This window comes from Vipera ursinii, assembly GCF_947247035.1.
Source record: "Vipera ursinii genome assembly, chromosome: 2".
NCBI lineage: Eukaryota > Metazoa > Chordata > Lepidosauria > Squamata > Viperidae > Vipera > Vipera ursinii.
The window spans coordinates 293,692,979-293,709,286 of NC_139513.1; the positions used below are offsets into that span (position 1 = coordinate 293,692,979).

Consider the following 16,308-nt stretch of genomic DNA (forward strand, 5'->3'; position numbering starts at 1 on the left):
ACTTACTCTATTTCTCCATAACATTGCATGCTCCAAAAAAAAACAACCCACAATGAGAGAGGTGTGCCTGTGTATCAGGAGTCTCCAACCTTGACAACTTTTAAGACTTGTGGACTTCAACTCCCAGAAGTCCACAAGTCTTAAAGCTGCCGAGGTTGGGGATCCCTGATGTATAGGACACCCTGGGTTACTATACAGCAGGGGTCCTCAAACTTGGCCTCTTTAAGACTTGTGGACTTCAACTCCCAGAATTCCCCAGCCAGCGATGCTGGCTGGGGAATTCTGGGAGTTGAAGTCCACAAGTCTTAAAGAGGCCAAGTTTGAGGACCCCTGCTATGTAAAAGTGATTTTTCCTCATGTGGAAGAGAGTCCCAAGGGTTAGCTGGATAGAAGCTGCTACAGCCTGTGTACATTTGCTTCGACTAAACGACACGAGAAAAAAATCATCATTTTTTAAAAAAAACTAACCAAGTAGGAACGAGAACAAGGTCAATGGTCAAGAGGGCTGACATTTTGGGTTCCCTTTAAAAGGAAATAATGGGCGCAGTAAGTTAGTTCTGTTGTACCAGGAGCTGCGAAGGAAAGAAGGTTAAAAAAAAAAAAGAAATTGCAAGATTCAAGTCAAAAAGAGGCAAACAGATTAAATGGCAGAAGAATTTAAAAAGAACACAATAACAGTAGCACTTAGACTTATATGCCGCTTCACAGTGCGTTGCAGCTCTCTCTAAGTGGTTTACAGAGTCAGCATATTTACCTCCAACAATCCAGGTCCTCATTTTACCGACCTCGGAAGGACGGAAGGCTGAGACAACTTTTGAGCCGGTCAGGATCGAACTCCTGGCAGTGGGCAGAGTCAGCCTGCAATACTGCATTGTAACCACTTCACAACCGTGGGGCATATTTCACACCAGAAGCCTGTAGGTTGGTAGTGGTCTACAGGTAGTCTTCAACTCACAAACACAACTGAGCCCAAAATTTCTGTCGTTAAGTGAGACAGTCGTTACGTGAGTTCTGCCCCATTTTACAACCTTTCTGGCCACAATTGTGAAGTGAATCACTGTAGTTGCTAAGTTAGTAACATGGGTGTTAAGTGAATCTGGCTTCCCCCACTGACTTTAATTGTCAGAAGGTGATCCCGTGACCCTGTGACCAACCGACGTAAATGTGAGCCAGTAGCCAAGCGTCTGAAATCCGATCAGGTGTGGGGGGGGAAAGGTCATAGGTCACTTTTTTCAGTGCCACTTAAACTTTGACAGTCATTAAATGTATTGCCAAAAATCCAAATTTTGATCACGTGACCGTGGGGGTGCTGCAACGGTGGGTCATATGAGAAATGGCTGTAAGTCACTTTTTTCAGCGCCGTTATAACTCTGAATGGTTACTACATGAATGGTTGTAAGCCGAGGACCATCTGCATGAGCCATTTCCTGAAATTAAGAAGGGCCTGGCCTGTGCAGGAGTGTCTCAGGATCAAATGCAAAGAGACACCGTCTTCTCAGTTTGTAAAAAGGTTCTTGGGAACAGAAAAATTTGCATTTCTCCCTTTTTCCTGGGCCCTGACACACTTTGATGGTAGCCAAAAATCTTTATTAATCTACATTTCTTCCTCTGAATTCTTTATATTCTTCCGATCATGGGGTCATTTTGCTCCATGCCAGTCACCCCACAAAAATGTCACCTTGTCCAATTTATGTAGTTGCCGCATAAAATCCCAGCTCTATTTATCTATAATAAATAGACCAATCTGGAAAGGAGGTGATCAAATTTAATCTCTGACAAGTAAGCTATTAGCTTTATCCACACACTGCTATTTTGCTAAGCGGGGAAACACTGCTTTAGTCTTACGATAATTTGGCTGGGCAAATGTTCACAGAAGAAGAAAAAATGTTTTTGATGGCTTGTTCAAAAGGAAAAACAGCCATTTATCAGAGGTTCTACAAAAAAAAAAAAAACACAACACCTTGTGTTGGAAACTCCAGCTTGGCAGAGTTGGTTCTTTTAAAACTTTCAGGGGAAAAAAAATAATGTTGCTTGCTATAATCCTCCTAACAGCTTGGCCTAAATTAAAAGAAATAAATGTCAAAGCCAGAGGCTTCCTTGCATGCTTAACCTGGCCTTTTCGTGTGTAAATAAGCAAAAATGAAAAGAGGAAAACTTCTCGCAAACCTTCACATCCAAGGAGGCAACTTAGGATAAATTTCCTCCCTTGTCACGAAGGTTGCCCAAATTCTATCAGATCACTTTTCTTAACACTGACAGTCATTGCCATCTTGCGTTTAGGGAATGTGTGTGTGTGTGTGTGTGTGTGTGTGTGTGTGTGCGTGAACGCGTGCGCGCACACACACACACACACACAAAGTAACTCTGCCCATGTGGAAGCTGCTGAAAAACACTTTCCTGTGACAGTAACTCCATCTTGCCAATTGAATATTTCCAGGAATGGCTGATTCAGCTCAAATGCTTAAAACACGTCTATGACAAAGACACAGCGTGTACAGCGTTGGAAAGGCCACTGGGAAACTCACAAAGGTTGGGCTGCAAACTGGGATGTGCACCACTCCGAAGAGCAGAACAAGCTGGATTAAGTGGGGAAGCGGATCGACAGAATCATGTAAACACAAGACACATGAACATGCTGGAGAAACATACGTATTCACGTTATTGGGAAGATACATCTTGTATGTTTATATCGTGTGTTAGCTAACATGTCCAAAAAAAGTCACCGAATCATTCTGAGGTTAAAAATTCCAAAAATATTACATGCAACATTAACAGCCTTCAGACCACGAGGAAACCACTTAGTCATGTCCCTTGGTCAAGATCCCAACACTGGGAGTTGGGTGTTCCTTCAAGATAAGAACGAGACCTGGCTTTAATTTCTTGTGGGAGGCCAAAAATGTTTCTGTTCCTCCTATTTGCTTGGGAGCAATCCAGACCCCCAAATCCAGTTGAGTTCTTTCTGCTGGCAATATGATCTAGCTCAGGGGTCCCCAACCCCTGGGCCGTGGACCGGGACCAGGCCGTGGCACGCCAGCAAGCGGTCCGCGCAACCAAGCAAAGCCCCATCCGCGGGATGCAGGCAGCACACAAAACCAGGCCCCCTCCGGTCCGTGGAAAAACCTCTCCCCACGGAAGCGGTGGTCCCTGGTGCCCAAAAGGTTGGGGGCCTCTGGGCTCAATTACTGTATGGCCGTAAGGCAAGGACTACCTGTGCTGAATCTATTTGACTTACATAAAACCACCCAAGCCCTTGAAATAGAGCTAGAAATGGCAACCAGCCTACTTCCGATCCTGTCGCTCAAAGAATTCCAACTATCAGGATCCGGAAGGAGAGCCTTCGTGCGGCAGCAGCATCCATCCTTTGGACGATCTTATCCTCTAAGGCAGAGCTCTTCAAACCTGGCCCTTTTATGACTGGTGGACCTCAGCCAGCCTGGGGAAACAATGAGGCAAATGGCTGTCCAGTCTCTTCTTAAAAGCTTTCAGTGTTGGAGCATTCACCACCTCTGGAGGCAGGTTGTTCCACTGGTTAATTGTTCTGACTGTCAGGAAGTTTCTCCTTAGTTCTAGGTTGCTTCTCTCCTTGACTAGTTTCCATCCGTTGCTTCTTCTCCTGCTTTCAGGTGCTTTGGAGAAGAGCTTGACTCCCTCTTACTTGTGGCAGCCTCTGAGATATTGGAAGATGTCACCCCTCACCCTTCTCTTCGTTAAACTACACATACCCAATTCCAGCAACCGTTCCTTGTATGTTTTAGCCTGCAGTCCCTTAATCATCTTTGTTGCTCTTCTCTGTACTCTTTCCAGAGTCTCAACATCTTTTTCACATCGTGGTGACCAAAACCGGATGCAGTATTCCAGGTGTGGCCTTACCAAAGCATTGTAAAGTGGTATTAACACTTCACGTGATCTTGATTCTATCCCTCTGTTCAGGCAGCCCAGCACTGCGTTGGCTTTTTTGGCAGCTGCAGCACACGGCTGGCTCCTATTGAATTTCATTGCTTGCTCTCTTTATTTGACTTATAAAAGCTGCAAACAAAGTAGAGTCATACATACCTCCATAAATATACACTAAAATATCCACAGCATACATTAAAAAAGAAGTGAAAAATTACTAACCTCCCAGTTGCATATAAACTGATCACTAACGGGTGGTGCTAATTTGTGCCCCAAACCAACCTGGCTTTTGTTTGAAAGGAAGAGCTGGAGGCAGCTCAACCCCAAAAGGGCACCTGCTGCCCCTTCGCCCCCCCACCTGAGAAGAAAGGGTGGCGCCCCCCCCCTCCCCAGCCCGAAGCGCCAGGAGACCTTTCGCGGGTGTCTCTCCGAGAGGTTTTATTCCGAAGGTCCGGGAGATGCACTTTTGCTGCCTCCGTGAGGACAGTCCCGAGCACTGTCAGTTTCAAACTTCTCTTGCCATTTACCCTGAAACTCACTTTATTTATTTATTTTTTAATTTTCTATTATTACATTTAATTAGTGCTTAAGAAACGTTGTGTTCTCTGGGCTAATTTGTTTGCTTAATAATACAAGTTACGTTCTTAGTCTCTACCCGTTTTTCCCAACCACGGATCAAATAAATCCCACGGGGGGTCCTCAACGTAGGACCACAACTGAGCCCCGTGTTTCTGTTGCTAAGTGGCAGATAACGTCTAGTGAATTTTGCCCCATTTTACGACCTTCACTGCCACAGTCGTTAAGCTGTTCAGTGAAAGGCTGCAGTTGTTAAGTCAGTTAAGTTGTTAAGTGGATCTGGCTTCCCCGCCGACTTGGCTTTGTTAGGAGGTTGCGCAAGGGGATTTTGTGTGACGCTGGGACACCGCCAGCGTCATAAATATGACTCAATTGCCACATAATTTTAATCACGTGACCGTGAGGATGCGGCAACGGTCGTAAGTGTGAACAACGGTCATAGGTCCCTTTTCTCAGAGCCACTGAAACTTTGAAAGGGCATTAAACGAAGCGTTTTAAGGACTGCTGATTAAAGGGGACGGGAGGCTACGTTCGCAACGGCCACCACCTCTCTAGCTTCTTCAGCCCAAACCCAGCTTTTAAAAAAAACGTCTGCTACTTTTCCTCCGTAATCCATCCCCAGCTACCGATTGCGCCGGTTAAGCCGGAGAAAGAATGGGTGCCACGGTAATCCAGAAACCGTGTAATTAGGCAATGTTTGAAAAGAAGCTGAGAAATGGCTGAAATCTTGCCTGGTTGCCAAACTTCATGAGATTTTAGATTCATGGTTATTTTTAAAAAAATGCTCTTGCACTGATAGCAGCGTTCCAGTATTTGAGGGGCTGCCACTAAGAAGAGGAGGGGGCTCAAATTACGGTTGGAAATTGACCAAAGAGAGAAGCAACCTGGAATTAAGGAGGAACTTCCTGACAGGACAATCGACCAGTGGCACAGAGGTTGCCTCCAGAAATCGTGGGCGCTCCATCACTGGAGGTTTTTAAGAAGAGGCTGGACAGTCACTTGTCTGAGAGATGGTATGGGTTCTCCTGCTTGAGCAGGGGGAGGGAGGGAGGGAGGGAGGGAGGGAGGGAAGGAAGGAAGGAAGGAAGGAAGGAAGGAAGGAAGGAAGGAAGGAAGGAAGGAAGGAAGGAAGGAAGGAAGGGCAATTGATGGAAATTGATCAAAGAGCAAAGCAACCTGGAATTAAGGAGAAACTTCCTGACAGTGAGGAGGACAATCAACCAGTGAAACAGCCTGCCACCAGAAATTGTGGGCGCTCCATCTAGACAATCACCTGTCTGAGATGGTATAGGTTCTCCTGCTTGAGCAGGGGACTGGACTAGAAGACCTCCAAGGTCCCTTCCAGCTCTATTCCATTCCTATTCCTATTCCTATTCCTATTCCTATTCCTATTCCTATTTTCTATTCTATTCTATTCTATTCTATTCTATTCTATTCTATTCTATTCTATTCTATTCTATTCTATTCTATTCTATTCTATTCTATTCTATTCTATTCTATTCTATTCCATTCCATTCTATCGTTATTTACGAGGGAACACGGAAATTCATGGAAATTCTGTTGAAGTTCAGCCATTTTAACAATTCAATCTATTTAGCACCAGCAGAACTGCACAAGATGACTGTGCGATGACACTTGTTACCTGAAAAAAGCTACCAGTGTCTGATTCAGATTCTTGCAGCCCCCAAATCCTATATCTCCAATACAGGTAAACTCATCCTAAATACCATCACAAATTCACAATAAGCACCTTGGTGGAAAAGAAAATAAGATAAGATAACCTTTATTGTCATTTTTATTGCACACTGGCACACGTTAAAAATGAAGTTCTGTTCTTTGCTCTCAAAGGTGTACGCATACATAACACACATATAGTCACACTATACATACATATGTATAGACCAGGGGTAGGCAACCTTGGCTCTTTTATGACTTGTGGACTTCAACTCCCAGAATTCCTGAGCCAGCCATGCTGAGGGGAAAGGGAGAGGTTTCCAAGCTGAGCCATGCAGGCTCAGGAATTCTGGGAGTTGAAGTCCACCAGTCATGAAGGGAGCCATAGATTCCCCCATGCTGGCTCAGGAATTCTGGGAGTTGAAGTCCACGAATCATAAAAGAGCCAAGGTTGCCTACCCCGGTATAGACCTATACCCTTACATATAAGTAACATGTAAATATTAATCATTGTCTATCATGAATACATAGCGGAAGGAGGAAGCTTGAGAGTTCACAAGGTTTATACTGTTAAACTCTAGCTGAGAATGAAGAGAGGAGAATGTTGAGCTATTATGCTACAATGTCTAGAATATTTTGCATAATTAGTGAGAGAAAGAATAATATCTTCCTAGACCAGATCCTTCAGGCAGCAACTGGAAAGAGATTTTTGAAGGAAAAATTGGACGTGAACACAGGTAGTCCTGACCGTTCAAAGTCACAACGGCACTCACCCCCATTTCTCACAGGACCGGTGCAGCCTCCCCATGATCACATGATCAAATTTTGATTGCTTAGCAACTGACTCATATTTATGACGGTCGCAGTGTCTCAGGGTCACGCGAACCCCGTTTGTGACTTTCTGACAGGCCAAGTCAATGGGGAAGCCAGGTTCACTTAACAACCGTGTTAGTAACTTAACAACCACAGTGATTCACTTAACAACCGTGGCAAAAAGGTCACAAGATGGGGCAAACTCCCTTAACAAATGTCTCTCTTAGCAACAGGAATCTTGGGCTCCGTTATCAGTCAAAGAATATCCGTAACAGTAAATGCCAAATTATTTGGGAGCTCCTCAAGTGACTCTTTCCAAGCAGGATATTCACAGATTCTCTTTAATAAGAGTTACTGAAAAGAATGCATAAGGTTATAAAAATCCCAGCAGTTGAACTATTTCCCATTTAGAATCAAAATATTCCAGGGCACATTAAAGTTTGCAAGCAGAGGTTGAGAAGGCAGGTTTTTCCACTGATAACTGAAAAGCTTGCAGAACCATCTCTTAAATCTTTTAACAACTCTTGCAAGAAATAATACCATTTTTTAAACTGTAGGCACAGATCTCACAAAAAAAATTTCTGGGAAGCTTTCAGGAAACAACCAGGAAGACCGTAAAAAACTCAAGCGCAGTATTCAAATTATATAGTGAGCAAGTGATTTAAAGAAATTTTGCTAGCATCATAAAGATGTTATCCGCCACACTTTCATATGGGGGGCATGGCCCACATTAAGAGGAGTCTGAAGTTTGAGGAGGCAATAACAACAATAATAATAAAGACCTCACACTATTCTAGAAAAGAAGATGTGATTCACTGATGTGGAGATAGACAAACTGATGAAAAACAACTGGAGAAAATAACATTATATTGTGGTTTGCACATCAAGATTGAAAGATCATACAGGAAAAATGGAATGAGCACCAGTTGTACTGAGATCTTGGTGCAATGCCAAAAGGATTCACCAAACATTTGGAAATTATAAATTTACTGGCCTTAATATGGCTAGGTTTGCAAAAGATGAATCTACTTGGAACAACATACATTTTCATGGTGAAACTCGCTAACTCTTAGACGCCTGGATAGTGCTCAAACCACAGTTGATTAGGCGGTGATGTTCATTTTTCCTTGAAGCAAGGACAAACTTACACAAATTCATAAAGAACAAGGACATTTCAATGACATCAAAAAGAACAACAACAATGATGTTTCTAATGGAAGTTAGAACACGTATAGAATGTACAGTTCTGACAAGTGAGGTGATCATTACTTTCAAACTTCAAGTTTGGTGACTGTTGCTATGTGTATTGTAGACCGCAACAAAAACCAATCAGTCTCACTGATCTCTTGGAATCTGTCTGTCTGTCTGTCTGTCTGTCTGTCTGTCTGTCTATCTATCTATCTATCTATCTATCTATCTATCTATCTATCTATCTATCTATCTATCTATCTACATGGCCACCCATTGACTCTAGGAGAGTATAATAAATGAGATGATAGTCTGCAAACTTTATTGTTCAACTTTATTGTTGTTGTTGTCGTTGTTGTTGTTGTTATTATTATTATTATTATTATTATTATTATTATTATTATTATTATTATTATTATTATTAATTGATGGAAGAGGATCAAAGAGATAGGTTAAAGAGAAAGATTGTCTGAAAGACCTCTAGGCCATTACTGAAGATGGGTGGAGAAGGAAAAGCTTTGTTCATGCGGTTGCTAGTGGTGAGATTCAGAATAACAAGAGTTGGAAGGGACCTTGGAGGTCATCTAGTCCAACCCCCTGCTCAGGCAGGAAACCCTATACCATTTCAGACAAATGGCTGTCCAGTCTCTTCTTAAAAAGTTCCAGGGTTGGCACACCCACAACTTCTGGTGGCAGGTAGTTCCACTGGCTAATTGCTCTGACTGTCAGGAGGTTTCTCCTTAGTATTCCAGGTTGCTTCTCTCCTTGATGAGTTTCCATCCGTTGCTTCTTGTCCTGCCTTCAGGTGCTTTGGAGAACAGCTTGACTCCCTCTTCTTTGGGGCAGCCCCTGAGATACTGGAAGACTGCTATCATTTCACCCCTCGCCCTTCTCTTCATTAAACTGGACATCCCCAATTCCAGCAGCCGTTCCTTGTATGTTTTAGCCTCTGGTCCCCTAATCATCTTTGTTGCTCTTCTCTGCACTCTAAAAAGAGTTAACTCAATAATAGCACTAAAACGTCATGTGTTCTTTAACTTTCTACTTATTAAAGTAACCCAGAGTTGGATAGCATAGGAAACTATTATTATGATGGTGATGGTTGGTCACACAGTCAGCCAAATATTTAGACTAGATTTGACGTTTTTATCCAATTGTTATTATATTCACAAAAATGTGAAATCACAATTGCCAGTTCTGTAACTGTGCCGGCCTTCATATGCGTCACGTTCTTCCTAGGATGTCATAATATACTGGTATAATATATGTGTGGGCTATTAATGATAATTAATTAATTATTAAGAACATATCATATTGTTGTATAAAATAAATATAGAAGAGGAAGAACTGGGGAAAAATAAGCAAGTACAAAGCAAGCAGAAGCAGAACGGCTGTGGCAAAAAAGCAAAAAGCAAAGGTGGTGCCAATCGTGGCAGGGGCCTCGGGAGCAATCCCAAAACAACTGGAGCACCATCAGCAGGGACCAAATCCCCACCAGTCAAGTGCAAAGGGCAGCTGGACTCAGAAGAGCTTCCATCCTGTGACGACGCCTTTAACACCACCAGAACAACATCTGCCCATCCCAGATCTTTGGGAAGGACTCAATAGGCGGATAAAAATGCCATATCCAGTCTAAGCATCTGGATGACTGTGAGAATCAAAACTGCCGCTCTATTACCAAAGCTAGAGGGGATTTTATTTCTTTGTTAACCTGACTTAAAACCAATAATGGCTAAATGTAGGCCTACAGATGTATAATGCTTGCATCTCCAGTCATCCAAGACTCTTCTTCACTGCTTTCTATTGCCTTAAGAAAAACATTAAGGATATAAATATGTTTAGGATTAGCATTTAGTTCATTGTGGGGTCTTTAACCGGGAGGAAGTGCAGACAATTTGGTTTAATTGTTTTTTTGTTGCAGGAGAGTTACACAGAGGGAGGAGAGAAAGAGGAAATAAAACACATATGAAGGTCTTCGCACCACACACAGAGCGCTGTGGTTAGGGCTTGTTAGCATTCCCTACAGACATGGAATTGATTCAGACTGAAAATAGATATGCAAACAAGCTGGGTAAACCAAGTGCGATTTCTATCGCAAGAGAAGGGAAGGCCGGTCCCTGCAACGGGGACCACGGTATCGGCCCAGGCAGCGGCTGGCTGACCTGGCACGGAAAGCGAAGCACAGCTAGACGTGCAGCTGCTACTGAAACGAAACACAAACTGATGGCCAGTGTTCACAAAAAGAAGAATTACAATACTTATTTATGGGATTTGCCAAGGAGACGAAAAGGACTGATCTACAGGGCTAAACACAGAGGGAATCTGGTCTAGCGGTTAAAGCACCAGGCTAGAAACCAAGAGACGGTGAGTTCTAGTCCCGCCTTAGGCCTGAAAGCCAGCTGGGTCACCTTGGGCCAATCACCAGGAGACGGGGAGTTCTAGTCCTGCCTTTGATAGCCTGCTGGGTCACCTTGGGCCAATCACTAGGAGACTGGGAGTTCTAGTCCCACCTTAGTCATGAAAGCCAGCTGGGTCACCTTGGGCCAATCACCAGGAGACGGGGAGTTCTAGTCCCGCCTTTGATAGCCTGCTGGGTCACCTTGGGCCAATCACTAGGAGACTGGGAGTTCTAGTCCCACCTTAGTCATGAAAGCCAGCTGGGTCACCTTGGGCCAATCACCAGGAGACAGGGAGTTCTAGTCCCGCCTTTGATAGCCTGCTGGGTCACCTTGGGCCAATCACTAGGAGACTGGGAGTTCTAGTCCCACCTTAGTCATGAAAGCCAGCTGGGTCACCTTGGGCCAATCACCAGGAGACAGGGAGTTCTAGTCCCGCCTTTGATAGCCTGCTGGGTCACCTTGGGCCAATCACTAGGAGACTGGGAGTTCTAGTCCCGCCTTAGGCATGAAAGCCGGCTGGGTCATCTTGGCTTGGGCCAATCACTAGGAGACTGGGAGTTCTAGTCCAGCCTTAGCCGGCTAGGTCACCTTAGGCTAGTCTCTCTCACTGAGTCCAACTCATCCCAAAGGGTGCTTGTTGTAGGAAAAACAGGAGGAGGAAGGAGTACAGATAGTCCTTGACTTACAACTACTACAAGAGAACAAAATTTCCATTGCTAAGCGAGATAGTGGCTAAGTGAAATTTGCCACATTTTACCACCTTTCTTGCTACAGCTGTTAAGTGAATCACCGCAGTTCTTAAGTTAGTGAGATCGTCGTTAACTGACTCTGGCTTCCCCACTGACTTTGCCGGTCAGAAGTTCGAGTGACCCCGGGACACTGCCACGCTCATAAATATGAATCATTTGCCAAGCGCCCGAATTGTGGCGTGACCACGGTCGTGGGAAAGATGGTCACGAGTCCGTGATGTTGTAACTTTGAATGGTCACTAAACGAGCTATTACAAGTCGAGGACCATCTGTATTAGTTATGTTCACTGGCTTGGGCTGTTGGCGAAAAAAACGAAGGCGGGATGTGGATAAGCGTAAAAACACACTACAGCTGTTCGAAAGCAAGGCGGAATGGAGCGAACCCACGTGGATTCCAGCTAACAACAAAAGAGGCTACTTCTGTTTGTTATAAGCAGGAGAAAAGGGTTATTATCTGGTTGAGATTTCTGAGGTGCCCAAAACACACCCACACACAGACCAACAAAAGCACGAAATGTCCGACGGACAAAGACGCAGGCCGCAGTAGCACCCCTGCAACTCACTTGCTACTCCAGATGCAATTCCGTACAGCAGTCCCCCTCCTTCGGACTCAGGCTGGAAGACATGGGGGCTGGGAGGAGGGCTCCGCTCTTGACGGATGAAGTTATACAGCAAGGTTTTCACCAGGCGGCTAGTGTACGCCAGGCTGGAGACACAAAAGGGCCAAAGTTTCAGCGGGGGGGGGGGCTGGAACCAAGTCAAGTCACTCCTTGCGTTTCACTCTATTTTGCAAAGCTGCCCCCAAATGCCCAAGTTTAAAAGTGCTCTTTTAAAAGTGAAAATGGATCACTTAAAGACAGGGGTGCTCAACCGTAGCCACTTTAAGACTTGTGGACTTCAATTCCTAGAATTCCTCAGCCAGCTTTGGAATTCTGGGAGTTGAAGTCCACAAGTCTTAAAGTGGCCAAGGTTGAGGACCCCTGACTTAAGAGATACATCTCAAGTTAAAATTCAATGTTTCTTAAGCTTGGTGACCTCAATTCCAGGAATTCAAATTCAAATTCCCCAGCCAATTCTGAAAATCAAAGTCCACGCATTTTAAAGTCATTAAGCTTGAGAAACACTGTTCTAACGGGATGTCTGCTAGATACTCTTAACTCTTCTGGATTTTAAAAAAAAGCTAATATATGTTAAATGTGTGAACAGAGGCGCTAAAAATAAGGTGCTAGTCTGCACACTGTGAATATAACACAAGTTTCTCACGAGTTTTTTATGTATTCAGAAATCATTTGCGGAAAATAAAAATAATTTGCCCCTATTTATTCTGTTACCAGGAAAGTGATACAAAAGATTCAGAGGTACAGAGCAATGAAGGCAGAAGAAATTTGCGCAGCCTGCTTAGATCCTGGTCCTAGTCTACTCGAAATACTGAAATGCCCACTCTCTAGAGATGCACAGAAAGAAAAATGGTAAACGATTCTCTGCGAAGCAAAATTTAGATGCTTGGTGCACTCTAAATATTTGAAATACAGTTCCCGCACTCTCTTGCCGTTGGCCATGCCAGCTCTGGTTTATGGAAGCTGGCTGTAAAAAATGCAGCACCCTTCTAGTTTACTCCCTCTCCTAAAACCTACGAAGTGGAAATGCACACGACAGTTTCATCTCAGCGTATTTATTTAACAACCTGTTGGTTTAGGTGAGGTAAAAATAATTCTTATCGCCCAGAGAGTCAATCTGTTATCAGCCTGGGAGATCTTTCAGGAGCAGAAATTGGCCTGCAGCGGAATAAAAGGATTGGCTTTGACAGGGTGAGGCCAGGGCCACCTCAATAAAAGCTACCTGCTTACAAAGTAGGCCTGCGGTCTGACCTACCATCGGCCATGCATGAGGTACTTGTGAAGGAGGCTCTTCCGCAGAATTTCCTTGTGGAAAAGCTGGCAGGACAGAAAGACGACCAGGGTTGTCACAGCCTCCAATGAAATGCCGTATGTAATGTCTCTGCAACACATGAAGACATAAAGCATTAATCAACGCCAATGAACACACGTTTACTAGCAGTCTTTCTGCACGTTATACGCAAATGTCGGCTATCAGGTTTGCAATGAACCTGGCTCAGAAAAGTCATTGGCAAAGAAGCTTCCCCAATTCTCACGGGCGCTAATCCACAGATTCTCTTCCTTATGTATTTACAAATAAGAAAACCCTGAAAGGGGAAAAAAACATCCAAGGAGATAACCAACTCAAGGCAAGAGACCTTACAGTACCATCCCGGTCAGATTGCCGTCTGCCTGATGCCTTAACCACTAAATTGGCTCTTTCCGTCCCACAAAAAAATTAGATAAATTTACACCTATGCAGAAGGGAACTAGCCTAGTGAAAGGAAGGACTAGGGGTGCCATGATAGCAATATTCCAATGTTTATGGAGCTGTTAGAGAAAGGAGGGGGGAAAACCTCTTCTCCAAAGCACCAGAGGGCAGGACGAGAAACAACGGATGGAAACTGACCGAGGAGAGAAGCAACCTGGAATTAAGGAGAAACTTCCTGACTGTGAGGACAATTAACCGGTGGTACAGAAGTTGCCTCCAGAAATCGTGGGTGCTCCATCCCTGGAGGTTTTTAAGAAGAGGCTGGACAGCCACTTGTCTGAGATGGTACAGGTTCTCCTGCTTGAGCAGAGGGCTGGAATAGGGTCCCCCACCCCCATTCTGTGGCCCTGTGCCAGGCCCCAATCCATTCAGAACCGGGCCACGGAAGTGGTGTGCAAGTGCACGAGCACAAAACTGCATTTGTGAAAGCGGCGCATGCATGCACCATCATCCTTCTCCCCCTCCACCGCTGCCAGTCTGTCGCGCTGCTACGGTTAGGCCAGGGGTAGGCAACCTTGGCTCTTTTATGACTTTGTGGACTTCAACCCCCAGAATTCCTGAGCCAGCCACGCTGAGGGGAAGAGAGAGGTTTCCAAACTGAGCCATGCTGGCTCAGGAATTCTGGGAGTTGAAGTCCACCAGTCATAAAAGAACCAAGGTTGCCTACCCCTGGGTTAGGGAGACCAGTGGACTAGAACGGAAGCCCCCAACCTTTGGGGCACCAGGGACCACCGGTTCTGTGAAGAGAGGTTTTTCCGTGGACTGGAGGGTGCCTGGTTTCGTGTGCTGCCTGCATCCCGCGGATGGGGCTTTGCTTGTTTGTGCGGAGTGGTTGCCGGCGTGCCGTGGCCCGGTACCGGTGCACGGATTGGGGCGGGTTGGGGACCCCTGGACTAGAAGACCTCCAAGGTCCCTTTCAACTCCGTTATCCTGTTTACGTTTCCGAATTTGTCCGGGTTTCCCTTGAAAAACATCTACTACACATGGCTCTCCTTTCCCATATTCCTTGAAAGCTGAGCTCTCCACCTGGTGAGGAGTCGCAAATCTCTGTGTGTGAAGTTTCAAGAGGGTTGAAGTCCAAGTTTGCATTTTATCTGTCTCCTCCATGCCGTCTCTTACTTAAAACTTTGCAAGCATCATAGAGCCTTTGTCTCAGAAGCAATTCCTTTTAATCAGTTCGGCTGCCCTTTTTTGTACCTCACACTGAACGGGTCCTTAATTTCAGCGATTTGTGTGCGGCAAAGTACTTTTTATCTCAGACTTTTCAGCCTCGCTGATCTGCGATACCAAAACGGCATCAAGGCCTTGCAGTGTTTATACCAGCGGTTCGCAACTTTGGATGCCCAGATGTTTTGCGCCGATAAGAGCGGCAGGATAACGATATTTGGGTGCCCTTGCTGGGAATCACTGACCTACAGACTTGTCCCACGTCAGCTTTTCTGAACAAAAGCCACTTCTTACTCTTCAGCTCCTGGCGAGTAAAATTTCACCGGAAGCATCCAAGGTTAAAAGTTCGCCAATTTAGGAAAGTTGCCAGAAGAGACGGATTCAAGCACCAACATTCAAATAATAAAGGAAGAGGGCTTGATTGCCACACTTCCTGAGGGCTGAGCGGAAAGGTGAAAGACAACTTGCCAAAGATGCTGAAGCCAGTTCAGGATACCGAAAGGCAAAGGCCCACGTTTGGTGATCTCCGGGGAACATGATCCTTCCTCTTGGCAACGTTCTCCCGATTCTCATCCACTAATAGCAAACATGCATGCAAAGAATACACCGGCGATAGTCGTTTGAGAAACGTTTAGGAAGCTTCTCGGCTTACTTCTAAAAAAAAATTGGAAGCCAAAACCCAACAGTGACCTCTTCTGCCATCCTCTTATTTAAAAAAGACAGGACAGGAAACACTCCGTTAATTCTTCCACCTCCATGGAAAGGAAGGGAGGGGATTCAGCAGCTACAAAAGGGAATTAAGATGTCTTTGCTCGTGAGTCATGCCCTGGAAGGCAGACAAACCTCAGACGCTCAGCGCTTCCATTTCTCCTCCTACCTATGTTTATATTCATCCATAAAAATTGAAACAAGAAATATCTATGGAGTCTCCCAAGATTACATTCAGTCGCTACCTTTCCCACCCTTGTACCAAGTCAGCCATTCAATAAAATAAATAGAAATTCAGAAATCTCTCTTATACCAGGGGTCTTCAAACTGGGCCACTTTAAGACCGGTGGACTTCAAATCCCAGAATTCCTCAGGAATTCTGGGAGTTGAAGTCCACCGGTCTTAAAGTGGTCCAGTTTGAAGACCCCTAGCTTATACAGACCGGGCGCTTTCAGATGGAATATCAAAGTACAGCTTGCTCTTAGGAGCGAAAACAAATTTAATTTGCACGTTTCTATCTTCCTCTCTGATTTTAAACAAGGGAGGAAATTGGAAACTTTCTTGCTTGGGTGAATGAAAAAACACCCCTTCTAGCTCTATCTTCATGGGGGAGCATAGCGCCATGTGGAAAACACCGCCTGCTGAATTCAGATACAACAACAAACTATGGCTTGCTACTCACTCTGACAGGAAGCTTCTAATCCCCTCTCCTTCCAAGGGCGGGCGAGCATCTAAAATTAAGGCAACTTGTGCTAAAGCAATTCTGCATTTAT

At 44.7% G+C, this 16,308-nt stretch overlaps 1 protein-coding gene across 4 annotated transcripts in view; it reads right to left on the reverse strand.

The window, feature by feature from the left end:
* Nucleotides 1-16,308, reverse strand: part of DYM (dymeclin) — a 241,093-nt gene that overhangs the window by 162,917 nt on the left and 61,868 nt on the right. For all 4 annotated transcript variants that reach the window (XM_083354838.1, XM_083354837.1, XM_083354839.1 and 1 more), the window contains 2 exons: nucleotides 13,166-13,291; nucleotides 11,857-11,999 (listed from right to left, as the gene is read on the reverse strand). In XM_083354838.1, coding sequence (XP_083210964.1) covers nucleotides 11,857-11,999; nucleotides 13,166-13,291 — 269 coding nt within the window. The remainder of the gene's footprint in view (nucleotides 1-11,856; nucleotides 12,000-13,165; nucleotides 13,292-16,308) is intronic.